This window comes from Rhipicephalus sanguineus, chromosome 7, assembly GCF_013339695.2.
Source record: "Rhipicephalus sanguineus isolate Rsan-2018 chromosome 7, BIME_Rsan_1.4, whole genome shotgun sequence".
Classification (NCBI taxonomy): Eukaryota; Metazoa; Arthropoda; class Arachnida; order Ixodida; family Ixodidae; genus Rhipicephalus; species Rhipicephalus sanguineus.
The window spans coordinates 101,280,193-101,303,095 of record NC_051182.1 but is presented as its reverse complement, the minus strand read 5'-3'; the positions used below and the strand labels follow the sequence as shown (position 1 = coordinate 101,303,095).

The window sequence follows — 22,903 nt, the reverse complement described above, 5'->3', positions numbered from 1 at the left end:
TTGTGCAAGCAGACTGCGGGACTTCGTGTCCAGAAAGAGATGACGCATGCCCATGTCCTGAGCGCGAGGTGCAGTTGAAGCGACGGACATGGGTTCTTCATTGGAAGCATTGTATTTGACCGATGCAGTTAACCACTGCAGACTTGAGGTCCATAAAGCGTAAGGTCCATAAGGTCCTTGTCGTCGCTGATCCTCTTGGGAGCGAAGTATCTGGCTGGTCAGGGTAGTAGTTGTAGATGCCGTTTTTTTTGCTAACAAGGGGCTCACCTCCAGTTTGGGGGTTATGCGCAAAGTTGGTTAGATAAAGGTGAATAACCACACAAATTAAGTTTCTCTTATACATTTTCGAGAGGCCGCGGATTGTGGTGTATCATGTGCACACAGAATGGTTCCATTACATCAAGCTGACGTGTTTACAATAAAAGTAGCATTGCTACAGGCACAGTAGCTTTAGCTTGTCAACCGCTTTGAATGGATATGAGATTATATAACAGCAGTACAGTTATTTCCGCGGCAATATCCATGGGTCACAGTGTAAGCGACAGTAGAACAGCGTCACTACATGTGCTGGGCGTGATGGCAGATTTGTTTTGCAAAGCATCACTTGTATCCGTATTTGTAACATGCGTGCACTTCCTTAATTTCGGTAACGTAACAGTGGATTGCAAGTTCAAATTTTAGAACACGTTCCCATTCATTCCGACACAATGTTTCGGTGAGAAACTCGGCGCACTATTCAAAGCACCTTCCATTGAAAAGTTTAAATGAAAGAGGACACTGTAATTATTTACAAGCATGCAGAAAATGTACGCTGAACACAGCCGTGCGGGGGTGACAGACTTCCGGTTATGTGTAAGCGACGTCTGCCAGTTACACCACGTGAAGACTTAGTGAAATTTATAAGGTGTGCAAGTAATTGATTTCCCATCGTGTGAGCTCAAGCTCGCCCATTCATCTCATGGATTCGGGCAACCACGGCTCGCACGTCTGACATGTGAGCAATGTTCTGACTACAGTGGCAATTCGGTCGGTTCAGTGTACCCTGTGAAACACGATACAGGGTGCGACTGAAGAGTGCATCTAAAAGCAGCTGTAACGCGACTGCAGAGACACGAGATTGACGCAAACGCTTTGCTCCCTGATACAAACTTCATTCCGATACGACAACAATTTTTGCTTAACTCGCTCTCTCCCACAACAGGGTCCCTCACATTCGCAGAGTGGACACAGACCCCGTAGCGACCGCTTGATGGACAGTTCCATATTTCGAGTCCACTTCAGTCTGCAGCAATGACCCGCGCGAGCGCTTGCATGTACGATTTATTTTTTACTTAACGAGAGCTCCACCGCGCCGCAATATAAGGTAGCGTGCCTCCTCGCAACAACTCCGAGCGAGTTCGCGCAGCCGTCGCTACTAGAAACACGAACGCTGGTTTTTTTACTTTGGTGGAGACATTCGTTCGTGCAACTGGTCTCCTTTTGTCAGTGACAGCCGACATCCGGTGTGGAACTTAGCTGCATCGGCGCAATTGGCAAAACACGACTGGGCATTATCGTACCATGGCGACGGTCACCTGTTATAAACGGTGAGTGGCGTGGCAAGAAAGACGAGCAGTATGAGATAGCAGCTGTTAAAGTACGTCGGAAGTGAACTGACGTATTTATGTCTTCCTCAGTCCCTTTCATCGTTTTGCATGTGGATTTTGAATCAATTTCGCCATTTATCTCGGAATTTATTGTAGCAAATACTAATTGTAAATGTGTAGGCCGGTGCTTGAAGATTTGTCCGGCATGAGCCCGACGCAGTTTCGCGACCAATATATCCGAAAGAAAGCTTCTGTTCAAATCTCGCGCGCCGCAATTGCCTATAGAGCGACGAAAAAGGGGTTGTCTCATGGGAAACCAAGCCTTGTGGTGTCAGTGTACGGGTCAACTTATGTGAACCTCTTCAGTTGCTACAAGGTAAACTTTAAAATGAAATTTTTCATTTTGCTCACCTATCGATCCATATTCATTTTCTTAACTCAGTTGCACCCATACTGAATAAAAAATCCGGCAGATACCACGCGTTGCGGGAATCGGTTTCGTGCGAAGCCGTCGGCGAGTCTTCAATGTTGCATTTTATGGTTTTGAGTCAAGCATTACGAGGTGGATCGACGTGGTTTGTAAGTGCAATAGCTGTGTGCACATCATGCGATTACCGGGCACGTCGAGAACACTGGCGTTTAAAGGGTAACTTATGGTGCGACGTAACGTCAGCCCTCACGTTAGAGTGCATACGTCAGTATTATCGAAACTCTATTAGGTTATCGAAAACTAAGTGCACTTTGTGATGCATTCAGTGAATATCATACGTAACTATCGTTAATCCTCCGGGGTTGAGCAATGCTTCAATATAGCTTGCTCAATCATCATCATCAGCCTGTCTACGCTCACTGCAGGGCAAAGGCCTCTTCCATGTTCCGCCAATCAACCCGGTACTGCGCTTTCTGCTGCCACGTTATACTTACAAACTTCTTAATCTCATCTAGCCACCTAATTTTTTGTCTCCCCCTCACGCGGCACGCATAATTGGGTAGGACAAGTAACCGAAGTTAAGTGAGGGCGACGGAGCGGACCTCAAAGGATTGGAAATACAGCCGAGGGCGGCAGAGAGTCAAGTATAATTAATACCAATTGTTTGCGGTTTATCGTCCCAAAACCACGATATGATTATTATGGATGTCGTAGCAGAGGGCTCCCGAAATTTCTACCACCTGGGGTTCTTTCACGTGCACCTAAATCTAAGTACACGGGCCTCAGGCATTTCCGCCTCGACCGAAATTGCGGCCGCCGCGGCTGGGATTGGATCCAGCGACGTTCGGGTCAGCAGTCGAACACCATAACCACTAGACCGCCGCGGCGGGTTAGAGGGTCAAGTAATGTGCTGAAATTAAGACATTGACAGGCATAAAATGGTGCGCGCTCGCACAGGACAGGGTAAACTGTAGATCATTTGCAGAGGTAGCCTCCTGCTGTTGACCTAAATAGAGCAATAAAGATGATGATGATAGCTGTGTGAAGCTGAAGCCTTTGCGCGAGCTGCTTCACTTCATCTACGGCTGCTGACAGTCCCTTGATCATAAACGTTACTGCGCGTCTTCTCAAAATAGTGCCAATGGTTGTTTTAACCAACGAGCAACGAGACACGGTATTAATACCGTGTTTATTCGAATCTAAGCCGATGTATTTTTTTTTCGAAAAAACGATGTGCGATAGTGGAGGGGTCGGCTTAGGTTCGAGTACAATGATTAAGTATTTTTTTCTTTTTTCTAGCCTTGCCAATTTCGGGGGTTGGCTTAGAATCGGGGCCGGCCTAGATTCGAGTAAATACGGTAAATGTTGTCGCTAATTGAAAGAGATAATTAAAGGAATACTTAGTTGTTGCCAACGGCGCGCTGTACATGACATGTTTATTGTTGTTTGCCATCCCTATTCCACGGGAGGCCTTTCAAACGTAATTGCACACACACGCTCGCTCCTCTTTATCACACAAACCCAAATTCTTTATGTTCAAACAAGTGACAGCCTTACAATTGGGTGCATGGGCCTTCAAATCCTTGGGTTTTTTGCGAGCGCGCTGCAGATGTCTTAAAAATAATATCGCAGCTTGGCACTTAAAACTCCATATAATATTGTTATTGAACTAAGATTTGTTCTCCTTAAACGGAAGCACAAGTGAAACGTGCTCGGGACTTCACGAGATCAACTAAAAGGAATTTTAAGGACGGCTTCCGTACGCATGCATGATAGCTTCGGAAAAAAAAAGGTGAAATTGGCGCCGGAATGCTAACTCAAAGAGTAGTTAGTTTGTGACGAACGCGCAGTTGCCACAACACAAGGCGACTGCGTACGCGAAGCTTTGGATAGCCTACTCTGAAACTGTTTAATTTTATTTTCAAATTAGCCTAACACCGCGCAGAACACGTACCAAACGTCGCAAAGCAACAGGTGTCACTGCACCGCGCGACATCGATGATGAAATTACTTCAATTCCGCTGGCAGAAAAGAAATAACTTGGTGTATGGTTGTTACGAGATGAAATGGGCTTAAAAAGAAAAGGAGCCTCAAGCGTTGTAGCATATGCATGCGTCGTTCTCAGTTTATTGTTAATTGTTTCGTAGAAAAGTGCACTGCACCGACAGGCACGTCGATCACTTTATATCAAATGTTCCTCTACAATATGAGAGAAAAAAAAAGAACTCAAAAGTTATTAACCTAAATTTCAGTTTGCAGAGTAACCACCTGCCATCCGACTGCTGCTGAAACGCTTACTGAATGAAGGTAGTGCTAGTTAAAACGTAAAAAAGCAAAGTTGGCCCATACGCAAATTGAAAATAGCGTAATTAACTAGAACGACGCCTGTTCTCGGAAGTTCATTTTATTTGACGTATGGAGTTTAATAAGACCTCATTTCGTATGCCTGCTGGCTCACAAAGAGGGTTCAACATAAATTCATGACAACACAGCGACCAATGGAGAGGAAAATGATAGGCTTAACCTTACGGGACAAGAAGAGAGCGGAGTAGGTCAGGGAACAAATGGGTGTGTCCAAATAAACAATTGAACATGAGCAGGGCGTGTAGCACGTAGGCCAGATAAACCGCTGGTCATTAAGGGTATCCGACTGGATTCTAAGAGAAGGCAAACGCGCGAGGGGGAGACAGAAAGTTAGCGGGGCAGATGAGGTTAAGAAGCATGCGGGTATACCGTGGCCGCAGCAAGCACAAGGACCGGGCTGATTGGAGGAACATGGAAAAGGCCTTTGCCCTGCAGTGGGCGTAGTCAGGTTGACGATGATGATGACTGCAATGGCAATGATGAAGGCCTAAAAATACGCTTACACAACGACCACGTCGGCTTTGAACTCAGTGCACTGAAACTGAAGAAGCGAGAGAAAGCAAGTTGGCAAGTGCCGGTGAAATAAAAAATTACACCATCTCCCGCTAAAGGGGACCATGAGGCGATGCGAAGCCGGAGCACTTGCACGATCGCGTTCCGTTGGCGTTCGCTGGGCATGCTACCGATCTCGCGTCGTGGAACGCGAAGAGGAACACTACGCGCGTCGTTTCTTCCCTCTAGCCCGGCCGTTAATTCTCACAGGGCGTGCGAGAGGCAGCGTATGAGAGGAGAGGGAGCGGGAGGGGACGCGCATGCGCTGGCCCTCATCGCGGCGCTGCGCAGGAGAGAATTTCGGCATATCGAGCCCGCATTTCAGAGGAGCCAACCGAGGCAAGCGCTGGACTGAACGCGCGCAGCGCTCTACCACTTGAAGGAGAGGAGACTAGAGGAGGAGAGTAGCGTATGTGCCGTGAGATCCAGAAGCACACGCTGTTGGGCTAGTCGGTTCATGTTCTTTCAGAAGCCACGGAAGTGGCTATTTCGCGCAAAGAAAACACAAGGGGAGGCGCTCCCCTTATCCCTCCCCTTGTGTTTTCTTTGCGCGAAATGGCCACTTCCGTGGCTTCTGAAAGAACATGTGCCGTGAGAGCCGAAGCGAGAACGCAGGAGAAGCACAAGCAGGTGGTAGCAGAGAAGTGCAGAGTGTGACGCGCAGCTGTTGGAGAGAGGGAAGGAGGAGAGTTGCGCATGCGTAGTGTGAGCGCGGACTACTGCGCTGAATGCGGATTACCACGCCGCGTTACATACCCCGAGCAAGAGATACTTCGCATCTAAAGTTCGGCAAATCCCACGCGTTGTGAGAATCGGTTTCATGCGAAGCAGTCAGCGAGTACTTTTATGGTCTAATTTATGGCTTTGAGCCAAGCGTTACGAGGTGCATCGACGTTTTTTTTTGTAAGTGCAGTAGCTGTGTGCCCATCGTGGGCTTACCAGCCACGTCGACAACACTGGCGTTTAAACGGTAACTTATGGTGCGACGTAATGTCACCCTCAGTTTAGAGTACATATGTCAGTATTGTCGAAACTAAGTGAACTTTATGGTGCGATTACGTTAATACTATTGTAACTTTCGTTAATGTATTCCTCCGGGGTCGAGCAATGCTTCAATATAGTGCCACGCCCAATTCTTGTCTTCTTTTGATGTATTCGGGTTTGACCGGCAGGGACGGTTATCAACGCTCGACGCTGTCCACGAAGCTGTGTTCGAGAAGCTTCGCGATTGTAGTAGATCTTTGTTTTAAAATTGCGCCCCGCACGCGAACATTCCAGCTTTGTCTAGAGATAACGCCGCCACCAGCGATATTGCTGGAATGTTCCCTAGCGCCTGTATAAAAGCCGACGCGCTTGACCGCTTGTCAGTTGCTCGACGGTCGACGCTCCTTTAGCCGCTATCAGTTCATTGCTGTAGTTTGACTTTCGGTTTCTCGGACACAGGTGCGGCCAAATAAACAGTTTCATCTCGGACGTGCTGACTGTTGTCTTCGTCGCCGCCGCGACCACGTGACAACAGCTTGCTGAAACATAGCAACACAAATGTAATGTTTATTAGACTGCTATAAAAGCGGAGCGAACGCTGCAACCACAGACGTTACCATGACATGACATCTGTATCGTAAGAGTACACATCTATTGTTTATTGTTTTGTTATCAAATCAGATAGCCAACACTGCACCTACAAGTGAGGTTGCACCGACATTACGCCTACATATATAGGGTGTTTTTCCAAAGCAGTGTCTAGACTTGGCATGGCTCTGTAATAGAATACCTGATTGCCACGCAGAATGCTTGGGTTCGATTCCTGCCTGGATCCTGATATTCACTCTTTCCATTATTCGGGTCAACGCTGCCGATGTAGATTTTTCTCACCCCTCTCGCATTTAAATTACCAATGTCTGTTCTTGCCGCTCCTGGGTAGGTATAAACTGTCAATCACCTGTGGCGCATAACCGTATGGGTAGCCAGCGCTGCCCAGGTGGCGCGCCTGAAATTTACAAGATGCGCCGCCCTGGCGAGCTCGCTGAGAAACATCTAGTAATACAGAGCCGCCGCGAGGCGTACGACGGCACGTTTAAACGTGCTCTCACGTACCTCGTGGCACGTTCAAACGTATGCTGAACGTCATTCGACACTATCGCGGCTTTTGCTCCATGGGCGTCGTTTTGTAGGTACTTTGGAACGCGCAAGACTAGCGAAGATCGGGACACTTCGCTGCACTGTGGCGCAACGAGCGAGCAGCGATGCCACCGATTGTTCTCCGCTGCGGTTTCAGTGATGTGATATGTGCGGACGAGTACCTTCGCGATAGTGTGCTGTTGAAAGTACGGAAGCTGTCCAATGCGAATTATGTCTATGTGTCTATGACGTGGAAGAAGCTGTTTTTCGCAGAGAGCGATTGTGACCTTTCGGCGAAGTGTCAAGCACCGTACGACGTAAACTTACAGGTAAGTGCGTTCAAATTGCGCTAGCGAAGCTCGACGGCAGGGGCGTAGCCAGAAATTTTTTTCGGGGGGAGGTTCAACCATACATTATGTATGTTCGTGCGTGTGCTTGTATGTGTGCATGTATATATATGCAAGCAAAATTGAAAAATTTCGGGGGGGGGTTTGAACCCCCCCAACCCCCCCCCCTTGGCTACGCCCCTGCTCGACGGTGTATGCAGTATGCTCGTTGTGCGCCCGCTTTCAAATAAAATTAGTGCCTCAGTCAGCACAGAGAACATCCAGCCCAGTGAGTGACAGCTGTTTTGAGCGAGCATATATATCACATTTACGTAATCTGTAGTTACACCTCTCGTACTATATTACAGAAGCTGTTTCGCTACACGCTTTCCTTTGCGGTGTTTTTAACGGCTTGCATGTTGCCACTAAATGCTCGTATCGCAGTCTTTAAAAATAAAACGTTTTCGAAGCTGACGGTGAAGCGTGAAATAAATGTAAAAAAGCCGGTGTAAAGTAGAGATCAGTGGTGTTAGCGGAAATACAAACATGTCGCAGGTCTCGTGCTTTAAGGACGTCGACTCGCCATCGTCTGCAGACCGTTTGCAAACTTGCGATCAGCCGTCGTCTAAGCCTGATACTTAAAAAAATGTCTTTGAGAAACCTAGTAGTAATTAGCTTCGTGGTGGTTCCGAGTTTGACATGCAGTGTGTGATCAGCAATGGAACATGCGTAGACGACACGGTTTTTCTAGCGGTCATGGATTTGTAACCGGTCTAGAGCTGTGCACGTGACAGTGAGGTAAATACCGTTTTACTCGAATGTAACGCGAGTTTTTTTTTCTAGATTTTTGCGACCTAAATTCCACCCTCACGTTACAATCGAATACCGAAATTCAATTTCTTCTTCCTGGACGTAATGAAATCTCACCCCTGGCGTTACAATCGTGGTCATGTTACGATCGAGTAAATACGGTATGTGTAATGTACGGCGCGATGCTTACGCAACCTAAGCCGTCATGTGTTTTCTTTAACTTTTTCAAGGCCAGTTTCAAATAAAAGATTTGTGATGTTTTCCAGAGCGCCAACCCATGTGCATCGGTGGAAAGCAAGGCCCAAGGGAGTCAACTATGCTCTGGACTATTTTTTTTTTCAGTTATTAAAGACAATTTTTGGTTGTGGCATTTGTGAATACAACAATACCGCCGGTCTCGACGCTTCTTTTTCCTTGTTTGATGATCGCGCACGGCGGCATGGTTCATGTTAGCACTCACTCGTATTTGTTTGTATGCCCGAGTGTTTCCGGCCGTGCCCGGCAGGGCGGCGCACCCTGTCCGCGGAAACTCCAGCGCTGGTTCCCCATACCGCGGCCCGTGGTAAACGGGGGTATGTGCCACACGTGTCTGGTGGAAAGGATTTGACGACGTACGCGACAGGATTTTCACGTTATTAATGTCATGACCCGACATTCACATTCGTCAAATTCTCTTACCCTCCCATGCCACTTTTGTTCTACACCGAGTTAAGGAGGTGATCATGACAGCACCTAGACGTAGGCGGCTAGATAGATAGATAGATAGATAGATAGATAGATAGATAGATAGATAGATAGATAGATAGATAGATAGATAGATAGATAGATAGATAGATAGATAGATAGATAGATAGATAGATAGATAGATAGATAGATAGATAGATAGAAACTCTTAAAGTGCCAAAGGTTCGCTAAGAAATGCTTCGCATTTAAAATGAGCTTACAACCTTATTTGTCAGGTGCAACGCTGCTTCGCCATTTCTGAAAAAAGGCGTTTTCTTACTAACACTATTCAGCCAGAACGTCGATATAGGGTCACGTGTCGTCTCTGTAACAGGGTGAAACGCCCTTCGTTTTCTGCTAAAACCTCAGTTCGCGCGATATTAAATGTAGCCCTCACCGAAGTATCTCTCTCACGGTCGTCGTCAAAAGTTACTTAAAGAAAAAAAAACTGCTTACTTCCTTTGTGGGGGATTTCCAGCTCGTGACATTATTTTCATGCATTAGGTGCTCTCTGGAATAAATTTTGCATAAACAAGGCTCGTGTAAATCAGAGAAGTTCGCCCACGTTTCTATAGGTATGGCTATCTTCGTCAAAATCGGACAAATTCGCTTTTGACAAAGATGGCAACGCATTGATTCCTCTGAAACGACAATATAGCGCGAGCAGCCTTTTGAAGCTTTGCACACATTTACCGGGGAGAAAATAGGACGCCACGTGGCCAGTGCTTCGCGAATGACAAGAGCGCAAATTCGACGCTTGAGGCAGTTCCGTGGTCGAGAAAATAGCGATGAATACTGTGGCTCTGCACGTGCGAGATGTAACGCAGGGTGAACGCACGAACTGTACACTCTAAGCCAAAATCGAGTATTTTGGGAGTGTTTCTGCCACACAACAACAATCGTCATCCACCTCCCGTGCTTTCCTCGCGTTATCACCGCGGTCGCGGCACTTTCCGGTCACTAACGGCGCGCGCGTTATCAGCGTGACATAGCATTCTTGACAGGAAAGTGACGAGAGCCGGGTTTTCAAGAAAGGAAACGCGAGCAAGCCAGATGACAATTATTGTTGTGTGGCAGAAATACTCCCCAGATGCTCGATTTTGGCTTAGAGTGTAGCTAACAATAACCATTGCTGCTGCGTTGCACTCGTTCCCGAGATTTCCGATTATGACGATGATGATGCGTTCCCCAGCTCTAATGGGGGCCCTCCCACTAGAAATGGGAGGAAACAAGCAGTGTTCTGGCCTTCAGAAATAAAATTAAAGGCAGCTTTAAAAAAATCTAGCCCGGTTATACCCGAAGCGAAAGCTGCATAACTACTGAGCATTGGTTCGCCTGTGTTTCCCTTGTGTTTATATTGTGTTTATCATCTCTTTTTTGTTCTTTCGTGTTCTTTTCTTGGGTTTATAAGCCATCTTGTGTTTTTTTCTGTTCTTTTCGAGTCATTATGCGATACTTTCTACCCTTTTCTGTTATTTCCTAGCCGCTATACGCTTTGTTTTGCGAGTATCTATTTGGTGTTCAATGTCCCCTTTCTATACTGTTTTTCTACTGTCTGCTGCTCCTAGCGCGGTGCGTCTGACTCCCAATGCTGGCGTTTCGCCTCCGCTTCCCTCTTCCTCGTGCATCTTCCCTAGATCTGTGTCTAACTCCCGACGCTGGCGTTTCGCCTCCGCTTCCCTCTTCCCCGTGCATCTTCCCTAGATCTGCGTCTAACTCCCGACGCTGGCGTTTCGCCTCCGCTTCCCTCTTACCCGTGCATCTTTCCTAGATCTGTGTCTAGCTCCCGACGCTGGCGTTTCGCCTCCGCTTCCCTCTTCCCCGTGCATCATCCCTAGATCTGTGTCTAACTCCCGACGCTGGCGTTTCGCCTCCGCTTCCCTCTTCCCCATGCATCTTCCCTAGATCTGTGTCTAACTCCCGACGCTGGCGTTTCGCCTCCGTTTCCCTCTTCACCGTGCATCTTCCCTAGATCTGTGTCTAGCTCCCGACGCTGGCGTTTCGCCTCCGCTTCCCTCTTCCCCGTGCATCTTCCCTAGATCTGCGTCTAACTCCCGACGCTGGCGTTTCGCCTCCGCTTCCCTCTTACCCGTGCATCTTTCCTAGATCTGTGTCTAGCTCCCGACGCTGGCGTTTCGCCTCCGCTTCCCTCTTCCTCGTGCATCTTTCCTAGATCTGTGTCTAGCTCCCGACGCTGGCGTTTCGCCTCCGCTTCCCTCTTCCTCGTGCATCTTTCCTAGATCTGTGTCTAGCTCCCGACGCTGGCGTTTCGCCTCCGCTTCCCTCTTCCTCGTGCATCTTCCCTACATCTGTGTCTAACTCCCGACGCTGGCGTTTCGCCTCCGCTTCCCTCTTACCCGTGCATCTTTCCTAGATCTGTGTCTAGCTCCCGACGCTGGCGTTTCGCCTCCGCTTCCCTCTTCCCCATGCATCTTCCCTAGATCTGTGTCTAACTCCCGACGCTGGCGTTTCGCCTCCGTTTCCCTCTTCACCGTGCATCTTCCCTAGATCTGTGTCTAGCTCCCGACGCTGGCGTTTCGCCTCCGCTTCCCTCTTCCCCGTGCATCTTCCCTAGATCTGCGTCTAACTCCCGACGCTGGCGTTTCGCCTCCGCTTCCCTCTTCCCCGTGCATCTTTCCTAGATCTGTGTCTAGCTCCCGACGCTGGCGTTTCGCCTCCGCTTCCCTCTTCCTCGTGCATCTTTCCTAGATCTGTGTCTAGCTCCCGACGCTGGCGTTTCGCCTCCGCTTCCCTCTTCCTCGTGCATCTTTCCTAGATCTGTGTCTAGCTCCCGACGCTGGCGTTTCGCCTCCGCTTCCCTCTTCCTCGTGCATCTTCCCTACATCTGTGTCTAACTCCCGACGCTGGCGTTTCGCCTCCGCTTCCCTCTTACCCGTGCATCTTTCCTAGATCTGTGTCTAGCTCCCGACGCTGGCGTTTCGCCTCCGCTTCCCTCTTACCCGTGCATCTTTCCTAGATCTGTGTCTAGCTCCCGACGCTGGCGTTTCGCCTCCGCTTCCCTCTTCCTCGTGCATCTTTCCTAGATCTGTGTCTAGCTCCCGACGCTGGCGTTTCGCCTCCGCTTCCCTCTTCCTCGTGCATCTTTCCTAGATCTGTGTCTAGCTCCCGACGCTGGCGTTTCGCCTCCGCTTCCCTCTTCCTCGTGCATCTTCCCTAGATCTGTGTCTAACTCCCGACGCTGGCGTTTCGCCTCCGCTTCCCTCTTACCCGTGCATCTTTCCTAGATCTGTGTCTAACTCCCGACGCTGGCGTTTCGCCTCCGCTTCCCTCTTACCCGTGCATCTTTCCTAGATCTGTGTCTAGCTCCCGACGCTGGCGTTTCGCCTCCGCTTCCCTCTTACCCGTGCATCTTTCCTAGATCTGTGTCTAGCTCCCGACGCTGGCGTTTCGCCTCCGCTTCCCTCTTCCTCGTGCATCTTTCCTAGATCTGTGTCTAGCTCCCGACGCTGGCGTTTCGCCTCCGCTTCCCTCTTACCCGTGCATCTTTCCTAGATCTGTGTCTAGCTCCCGACGCTGGCGTTTCGCCTCCGCTTCCCTCTTACCCGTGCATCTTTCCTAGATCTGTGTCTAACTCCCGACGCTGGCGTTTCGCCTCCGCTTCCCTCTTACCCGTGCATCTTTCCTAGATCTGTGTCTAGCTCCCGACGCTGGCGTTTCGCCTCCGCTTCCCTCTTCCTCGTGCATCTTCCCTACATCTGTGTCTAACTCCCGACGCTGGCGTTTCGCCTCCGCTTCCCTCTTACCCGTGCATCTTTCCTAGATCTGTGTCTAGCTCCCGACGCTGGCGTTTCGCCTCCGCTTCCCTCTTACCCGTGCATCTTTCCTAGATCTGTGTCTAGCTCCCGACGCTGGCGTTTCGCCTCCGCTTCCCTCTTCCTCGTGCATCTTTCCTAGATCTGTGTCTAGCTCCCGACGCTGGCGTTTCGCCTCCGCTTCCCTCTTCCTCGTGCATCTTTCCTAGATCTGTGTCTAGCTCCCGACGCTGGCGTTTCGCCTCCGCTTCCCTCTTCCTCGTGCATCTTCCCTAGATCTGTGTCTAACTCCCGACGCTGGCGTTTCGCCTCCGCTTCCCTCTTACCCGTGCATCTTTCCTAGATCTGTGTCTAACTCCCGACGCTGGCGTTTCGCCTCCGCTTCCCTCTTCCCCGTGCATCTTTCCTAGATCTGTGTCTAGCTCCCGACGCTGGCGTTTCGCCTCCGCTTCCCTCTTCCTCGTGCATCTTCCCTAGATCTGTGTCTAACTCCCGACGCTGGCGTTTCGCCTCCGCTTCCCTCTTACCCGTGCATCTTTCCTAGATCTGTGTCTAGCTCCCGACGCTGGCGTTTCGCCTCCGCTTCCCTCTTCCTCGTGCATCTTCCCTACATCTGTGTCTAACTCCCGACGCTGGCGTTTCGCCTCCGCTTCCCTCTTACCCGTGCATCTTCCCTAGATCTGTGTCTAACTCCCGACGCTGGCGTTTCGCCTCCGCTTCCCTCTTCCCCATGCATCTTCCCTAGATCTGTGTCTAACTCCCGACGCTGGCGTTTCGCCTCCGTTTCCCTCTTCACCGTGCATCTTTCCTAGATCTGTACCTAACTCTAGACGCTGGCGTTTCGCTGTCACTTTGCTAGCTCGGACAGACGAATTAGCCCTTCGGCGACGCTGGCGTTCGCAGGCAAACAAGCGCTAGCCATCCAAACTTGAAGCCTGCTCGGCCTATGTGTATAAAACGTGGAACCTGCGTGGCACCAATGCGAGACATGACACGACGACAGGGTGGTCCCGTAAACTGCTCCGCAGTTCAAATGGTCTAAAAAATTGTAGCGTGGCTTGCACTGGAGGCGCAATGCTAAAGAGACAGCGGAGCTGATGCGTAGCTAGGTAGTACTAGCTGTTGATGTTTTGCTAAATTTTGCAATTTTTCTGTTTCATACATTCCTATATTTCTTTGTTTTTCTCTCTTCTCTCCGTTTTTGTGTAGGTCTTTTTTGTCTCTGTCTATTTCTGTTTCCTTCTTTCTCTCGCTCTCTCTATCCATTGCTTTTTTTCCTCGGTCTGTCTATCTATCTTTCCTTCTTTTTCTTCCCTTTCTCTCTGTCTATATATATATACTTCTCGCTTCCTCTTTCTATCTCTTTCCCTCGTTTTGCGTTTCTCTCTCCCTTTCTTTGATTATCCCTCTTTTCTCCCTATTTCTCCTTCTGGCTTCCATTCTCTTTATTGCTCTCTTTCTCCCTCTATGCTACGTTTTACTCTCTCCCTTTCAACTTTCCCTCCTCCTCACCCTCACTTCCCTTTCCCACCCCCTTGCTATATTATACTATACAAGGCTATGTTATGCTCTCCTAGCGTGACTAGATAGCAGAGCGTTAATACGCTTGCCTTGGTATAATCGGTACGCGGGGTCGAATTTCGCCTCCCGAAGACATTTCTTCCCCTTATAAATTTTCTCTTTCTCTATCTTTATTTCTCTGTCTTTCTGTATCTTGATTTCTTTTTCTCTACCCCCCTCTCTCTCTCTGTTCTTATTGTCTCGACCATCAGAGTAATTGCATCCCGCGCTGGAGAAATCGGCGTGTTTTGGGAGCGAAGCAGAAAATGAAGACGACGATGGTGTAGAAGAGGACAAAGATACCGCGTGCCAGTTCATGTGCCCGTGTTCTGGGAGCGACTTCATCGCTCGGTGAGGTTTTTCCAGTCCACGGATTATACCTTACGCTGCTGCACGCCCCGCCTTTAGGCGGGTAATATGCGAGATAAAAATCATATCATATATATGCCCTGGGCTACAAAGAGGCTCTTCGACGCCATCTGCGGCGTGCGGGACTTCAGCACACCAGGCCGCCTGATCTGCATCGACGGACATACGGTCCGCATCATAGGTCCCTCTTAGACTTTATGGATGAAACACAGCTGCGCAATTTTATGTAATGTGTATTATTGCCGTACGGCAAACTAACGAAAAAAATCATACGTGATGAATAAGAAAGCTAGCTAGCTTTCAAAGTTAGATAATATCTGGGATTTTACGTGTCTGAACCACGATATGATTATGTAGCACGCTGTAGCGGAGGGAGGGCTCCAGACACTCGCGCAGTACACGGGCCACTAGCTTCTTGTCTCCGTCTAAAGGCGACCGCCGCAGCCGGAATCGAACCCGCGAATTTCCGCTCAGCAGCCGAGCACCGTAACCGCATGTTTCAAGTTTCACTCACGGTTATATATACTAGAGATCGACTGGAACATTCTGGTGAAATTCCTGTGGTGCGCCACGTGAAACGTAAGTTTCGAGGACATTTGAATGTTTTATAATACCACCAATGAGACACTCGCGGGCGGGGTTCGAACGCGCTTTGTGACGCAATATTAGTAGTTCAGTGCTTTACCAGCTTATTTCAGTGAGCCTCGTGCACACAGAACCTTGAGTTAGTCTTGACAACTGCTTTTGTTCTTCAGTCAGGCATATTTTTTGCCCGCATTCTATTGTATTACTGTCGGGTGCGCGGCCGCCGCCGAGAGATAGGGCAACATTCACATTGCCCATAATCATGCGCATGGCTAGTCAATATGGATTATGAAATGGATAGATGTTGCACGAGGAATTAATTTCCGGGTACATCAGTGGTTTGAGGCCATTAGGGTTCGGTGTCTATTATCTGTACGGGTGTCAGAATCTTATGGGTTCAGCTCTACAGAACGTTTCGTATTCGAGTTTTCGCACACTCTGGCATCTCGCCCCATCTCGTTCCATGCGAATGTCAATTTAGACTGAACCCCTTGACACGCATGTGGAGATGAAAATAAAAAAAAAAAACGTCGCAGCCATCGTATACTGCGGCGTATGCGTTTACAAGAGCAGACCACGGGGCCAGCTGCGTCGTTTACGAATTAACTGCATTTGTGGGTTGTTAGTCTGCGACGCTTCACCGTGATTTATGCGGGGCATCGTTGTGAGGGCTCCTAAAGGATTTGATTGCCTCTCTGTGGCGTGTGGGACTCGGTATTAGTGAACCAGCTGCTGTTCTTAATGGACCAACCTAAAACGGGGTATCAAAAAAAAATTGGCCGCGTATCTGCGTGCTTCACTGCAAATGTCGTGTAAAGACGATAGAAGAGGCGCTGTGTGAGATATGGACGCCATCTGGCAATACGTCGGGAAACATGAGTGCGGTGTTGCGTGCTGATAGTCCCGGCGCAGCAGCAGGCGAAGACCGGCGGTGGCCAACGCGACCGGCGGGGACGCCAGCCAGCCCGAAAACGCGGTTTGGCGCGAAGCGCTGAAGCAGAAAAACGTCCGCACTCAACGAGTACTCTCCACACACTCTTTTATTTACACGTCGCCTGGGTAAAACAGAAACGCCAGAGCGGCGCCCACAACCGGCAGCCTGAAGGCCGCCCACAACGCTGCTTTTTCATTTTTTAAATATTTTTTTTCACCTTCTTGGCCTTCTCAAAACTAAAGTTTTTCAACACCAACCCATGGCATTCGTACAGTGAAATACAGAACCGAAACCGAAACACAACAACGAGCTCGTGCGAAGGGCACGGAGGAAGGCAAATTTCAGCGCAGTCGCATTTTCAGCTTTGTTGAAACAGCGCTCACTAGACGACGACGAACTAAAAGAAGGCACAGGACAGGCAGCGCCTGTCCTATGCCTTCTTTTACTTCGTCGTCGTCTAGTGAGCGCTGTTTCAACAAAGATGAACGCATACCAACTCGATCAAGCTTCCATTCTTATGCATTTTACGCGCAGCTTAAGAAACTAGGTCCTTAAAATTACGTTTGTATGCATTTTCTATTAAAGGAACACGCCACCTAATACTTACCTAGTGATGTTGCACCTCAGATATGCATGATATTTACTTTTTGATCGACAACGTTCACAAGTATGAACAGCCGTACCAGTTCAAGACGGCTGGCCCTTGGGCAAGTGGTTCAACTTTGGCCGAGTGGCTGAATCGAGGGACGTGCCGACAAACAGAAAGACAGACAGAAAGACAGACAGACCAAAATTTCTGCGTTTAAGTTCCCCAAGAAAGACTATCGTCTTTAAAAGCGTAGCTTGCGCTGGAGGCGCAGGGTTAAACATAGACTGGAGCTGATGGGCGCCTATGTAGTTCTGGCTTTTGCTGTTTTGCTTTGCAAATTTTGTCGTTTTTTCCCTTCTTCCTTTCTCCGGTTTTTTTTTTCTCTGTTTATTTCTATTTATTTATTTATCTCTATATTTTTTCTCTTTCTTGCTTTTTCTATATTTCTTCCTCTTTCAAACCCTTCCGCTCTCTCTCTCTCTCGCTTGCTTCCTCCTTTCTATCCTTTACCCTCTCTATCTCTCACTCTACTCCTTTCTCTCTTTCCTTGATTCTCTCTCTTTCTGCACTTCTTTCTCTCTATTTCTCTCTTTCGCATTCTTTACATGCTACGCTTTACTCTCTCCCCTCCTCCTTTCTCTCCTCTTCATCATCACATCTCTCCTCTTCACGCTCACTTCCCTTTCCCACCCCCTTGCAACACTGTACCATACAAGGCATTGTACAGCTCTGATAGCGTGCCTGGATAGCCGAGTGGTTAGGACGCTCGCCTTGGGATCGAGGGTACGCGGTTTCAAATCCCGCCTCGTTAAGATTACTCTTTCGCCAAGAATTTCTCTCTTTATATATGGGTCATTCCACGCCAACTCTCCCAGCCTTGGCGCTCGACTATCTGCGATGTGAATGCAAAAAAAAAAAAAAATCGAGGACTATCTATCCAAAGCCTTCCGCCCAAATATTTTTGGCGAAAAAAAAATTATCAGTGCCGCAAACCGTATGTGAAGTTTTTCGGAAAGCTCGAAACTATTGCTTGTAAACTGCGTTTTCAAAAAAAAAAAACCTCTTCTTAATTAATTAGGCAAGGACGAATTTTCTCTACATTTTATCAAATTACTTTTTGTTTTAAGAACGAAAAATTTTTTGAAGTTGTGTTCTGCCGGTGTCTGCGTGTGGTTTGCCTTCGCAGGAACGCGTCCACAGCGGTGAGTACAACCTACGTAGGCGCGAGGTTCGCCACGGAAGAGCTAGACAACATATTCATCTTTGCCCGTGCTTATTTGAATACTTTACTAGCGAGTACTGGCCTGAGTCAACGAGAAATGCGAACTGCGCTAGAATGAATTTAAACACATGCAGCTGTCATTGAATGCCGGCACAGTGTGCTTACGCGACAGCGGGAAGTGACACCGATGCGTGCAACACCTCGTTGCCTACGCAAAGATTTAAAAGTGGGAAAAGAAACAGATTAGCTGCTTTCACAAAACAGATAAGTTGCATTTATGAACCAGCACAATCGTATATAAGTTATCAGTATAAGTGAATTTTATGTAAGTGATGATGTTTGACCAGTGACCGCCAATTGGTGCAAAAGTACTACATGTATTTCGTATTACACCAACAGAATTTTTCCTTAATCGGGGTGTTCTTCCCACTTTTATACCTGTTGCGCAGGCAACGGAGTGTTGCACGCATCGAAGCAGGCACGACACTGTCCTGTGTCAGACTAGTTCCCACGGGAAAGAATCCTGAGGAATTCCATCTGCGTGGGCGGGGTATTGACAGTCCGTCCTGGCTGGTGCAGCACCGTCCAAGACGGAACTGTTTTCTCGGGACCGCAGCGTAATGACGTTGGTGGGGAGACAAGGGTTCGCCGAAACACTGACGACTGACCGATCTTCCCGTGGGGACAGGGGCGTAGCCAGAAATTTGTTGCGGGGGGGGGGGGGGGGTTCAACCATGCTTTTTATGTACGTTCGTGCATGCGTTTGTATGTGCGCGTGTATATAAACTAAAGCAAACTTGAAAATTGCGGGGGGAGGGAAGTCGAACCCCCCCCCCCCCGCCCCCTTGGCTACTCCCCTGCGTGGGGAAAAGGGTTGAACGAGAGCAGGAGCTGTGGCACAACACCGTGCAGCTCTACTCCAGAAATTGTGTAATCACAGGCACCCACATACTATCACAAAACATCACAGAAAATCGCGGAAAATCGCAAGGGAAATACAGGAGAACCGCCGCTCCGCTGTTTCTGCAGATTTGACACTGGGTGGAAGTGGGATAAGGTTTTTTTTACCCTTGGAAAGCCGGGTACAAGAGGCCGACCATTTTGAGGAAAACGTCATCGGTTCATTTTCATTTTTGCATGTATTGCGAAGCTTACTTGTTTTGGGACTCGACCTACGGGGAAAGGGAGGGGGGCGCTTCTCGAAACCTTGCTCATTACCCTCCTGCCTCGATCGAGAATCATGCGCGCACCTATGGTCATTATAATTTTCTTTTCGTGCGTTTAGTGCGTAAGAACCGTCTTCTCGTGACATGAATGGTGCTTCTGCGCTTCTGACAAATGCGAGACAAAGGTTGCTTTCTGTTGAATGTCTAGGTCGCTAGTGTTCATGGACACGATTGGAAGTCGGTGTTCCAAGTGTGTGTTTACGGCACACCTCTCCTACCTTTCTGCGTTGTTGCTTTGATTCCCTCTGAGAACCTGATGAAGTGGTATCTATATTTTGCTACGATCTTTTGTTTCAAATGCCAAGGCCTTTTTTCTTTATCTCTGTCTTCAGGAATGCAGCAGCGGGTGCCTCCTTGCTCCTCGCGATGCTGCTTCGTCATTTCCGGTAGTGTTCTGCGACAAAGCACCCCCTGACATAGTGTTCTTCTTTGCAGATGACATGGTAAGCGACTGAAATTTATATAATTTTATTAATTGATATTCGGGTGATGCCAAACACAACCTGCGGGTAATCAGACAGGAAAGCGATTGATGTACTGATTATCGACTTCTTATATTGCCGCTGGACGAAGGGAATCAGTGCTTACTTTAGATAATAGGCAGATTCGTAGAAATTAAAAAAAATTGCAGTGGCTTAGCTCGGCTATATACGTAGCGTAGCGTTAGCAAAGGTTCAGCTGATTATTCTTAGCTTTCCAGATTGTGTAGGATAATTAGCCTTCTGTTCATTCTTCGTACGCTGAACCGCTAATTGCCAGGCAGCTACTTCGGGATCCGACGAGATAAGCTTCTCGCCTCTTCTGCGCCGTTGAGCAGCATTAGTGCTCTCCTTCTCCATGGCGTTACCCGCCTGCAAACGCCAGTCAGAGGCGCTATCACGCGGCTCCAGCACAGTGTCAGACGGCGACTGCACAGCGACGGCGAACAGCTGCACGTGCGCCGGCGCCAATACGTCTGCCAAGGCTACGACATCACTCCTCTGGAAAGCGCAGACCGGCGGCGGCGAGTCGCGCGCGGCGGTGGCGGAGCGCGCGGAGAGCGGCGAGATCGCGGTGGCGGAGAGCGGTGAGCCAGCTGTGTGACATCACTAATCCTTGCGCATGCGCAGCACGGCTCATGACGATCCACGCGAAATCGGCTCCGGCTAGACAAGTGTAGCTAACGCTACAAAATAGAAGCCAACCACATATGTCGCAGCATTCGGAAACTGGTATGTGCAGTTCCTCAGAATAACCAGGTACTCTCACCACGACTGTGGCCACATAAGGGAATGATCGTTGTGACGCAAGCGTACCACTCAATATTACGCCAATATGACATGGACTGAAGGACACGGAAATTTCAGTACGTGCGTTATCTGACCCTTAATTGGTACGTGTCATTTCGTGATCCATGCAAGCACTAAGTATGACGCATTTGAGCCCAGGAGGTGTAAGTGTAGCTTTTATTTGTTGATCGTCACGAGCTCCATTCTACCGAATGTTAACCGGAGCTTAATGATAAAGCATGGTTTGACGCTCATGCTTGGCACAGCCGTTTCTGCCTCATCGTACAGCTGGACACAACGGCCCTTCTTGCAGGGTTGGGATGATCCGAGCTTCCACGGGTCTTCCCAAATACCTACGCCAAACCTGGACGCCTTGGCGGCGGATGGCGTCATACTCAACAACTTCTACGTCCTGCCAGCCTGCACGCCTTCGAGGTCGGCTTTCATGACCGGTCGCTACCCAATACGCATGGGTAAGTGACTTGTGCGATGCCTGAAGCGTGTCTATAAGAGCTGAAATCCCACTTCGAAAAGTTCAAGAAAATGCTTCAGCTGCCACGGATTTCTTTTAAAAAAATAAACTACCATTCCTTAAGCCTTTAGTTCTGATTTGAAATAAAGCATACAGACTATTGGCGAATAAGTTCAGCGGAATCCCGCAAGGTATTTGAAAGGTTATGTAAAGGTAGAATTTCCACCCACACGTGTATTGCGCAAAGCTACGAGGAAATCTTTTCTTGCAGGTCGGTTTCTGACTCAATGTCTTTGTGCTGCGAGTTGTCGATTAATTCGCCCCTCACATTGCCAACTACTAGTCTCCTAGTTAGCTCAATAAAAAGATAACGCCACGGAAAGGCGTTGGTCCCGGCACTAGAACCCGTACCAGAAAGAAATTTTTTGTCAACTAATGAGCTTTTCTTCCCGAGATTTCTATCTGGATCACCTAGAAGCTTCGCCCTTCAAGTATGGCAATTTTTTCCTCTGATTTAGTTTTTATTGTCTACACACCTATTGTGCTCTCGTGTTTTTCAGCTTGTGTGGTTGTTCAACCACCCACTTTTCAATATACACACGCATATATTACGCGCAAAATTAAACCAGCAAATTGTTCAAGAAATAAATGTAAAAAACACTGCATAAGAAGGGATGACCAATAAGAGCTGAGTCATTGGAGTTCAAGCAATATCTTTAATAAAAACACTGCTATTTGCATAATGTCAATTTTCAAGCAGCCTTACCGTAAAACACACAATCCACGTAAAAGTAGTAAAATCTACACATCAAACACAACTATTTAGATGGTTATCTAAAAGAAAAATTCCACAGAGCCGAGGAACATATACGTCTAGCGGGGAAGGACTACGCAGCAAGCGCACTCCTGATAAAAAAAATATAAGATGTACTCGCGTGTGTTATGTGATCTTAGTCTGTATTCTATGTTTTCTTCTAGGTACTCAAGGCTACCCTGTCGACATCGGCCAGCCCTGGGGACTGCCCTTGGACATACGAATTCTGCCCGAGTATCTCAGAGACCTGGGTTATGAACTCATTAGTAGGAAAGGTGCGCGTTCGTTAGACCTTAACACTAGCTAAACAAATAACTTCCATAATGTTAATTTCGTCGTCCTGACCTGCACATATCATTATACTGCAAGCCGACAACACTCCCAAGTTTTTTAAATGCACATATATACCCCATAAATGGACGGAGGATGACCGCCGCTGCAGCTCAGTTGTGTAGAGCATCGGACGCGTTATTCGAAGGTCGCAGGTTTGGTCCCTGCCAGCGCCGAGTTATCTTTTCGTCCACTTACTTTCTTCACATTTACATAGTAATTAATACAAATAACATCCCCTATACATTCCTTGGCTTTCTTGTCTGTTCGTTCTAATTAAGCCACGGGAGAGTCGCATTGCCAATCCGCACAATTAAACGCGCAAATAAATTTGAAGCACATACTTGGCCACAAAATAAGACACGCAGGAAAAGAAAATCACGTAGGCGATGGTAAGCATGTCTTCGCTTTGTACGTGTTTTAAGTTGCGCGAAATATATCCTTCAAGAAGTACTAACATAGCCAAGAGAGGTTTTCGTGAAGCTCAGTTTAGGCTCGCGTCATCGTTCACAACGTAAATGGCAACCCTGCACAAATCATTACGAATCATCGTTGCTACAAGTATTCATTGGACCTGCACACGGAAACGCATGTTAATGTCGCTGAATGATGAATGAATGAATGAATGAATGAATGAATGAATGAATGAATGAATGAATGAATGAACGAAACGAACGAACGAAATGAATGAATGAATGAATGAATGAGTGAGTGAATGAATGAATGAATGAATGAATGAATGAATGAATGAATGAACTTTATGAAAGTCCGGGCGAGGCGGGGGGAAGAGGTGATTAAACCCTGTCCCCGTCCCACTCTCCGTCGATGATGACGGCGTCAGGTGACGCT

General features: G+C 48.2%; 1 protein-coding gene across 1 annotated transcript; it reads left to right on the top strand.

Moving 5' to 3' along the window:
- The first annotated feature begins 1,560 nt into the window (after positions 1 to 1,560).
- LOC119398875 (arylsulfatase B) lies at positions 1,561 to 22,031 on the top strand. The gene is made up of 5 exons (XM_037665693.1): positions 1,561 to 1,586; positions 17,909 to 17,924; positions 19,503 to 19,613; positions 20,752 to 20,911; positions 21,889 to 22,031. Exons 1-5 carry the CDS (start codon positions 1,561 to 1,563, stop codon positions 22,029 to 22,031), a joined length of 456 nt encoding a protein of 151 aa, XP_037521621.1.
- Positions 22,032 to 22,903: the final 872 nt, after the last annotated feature.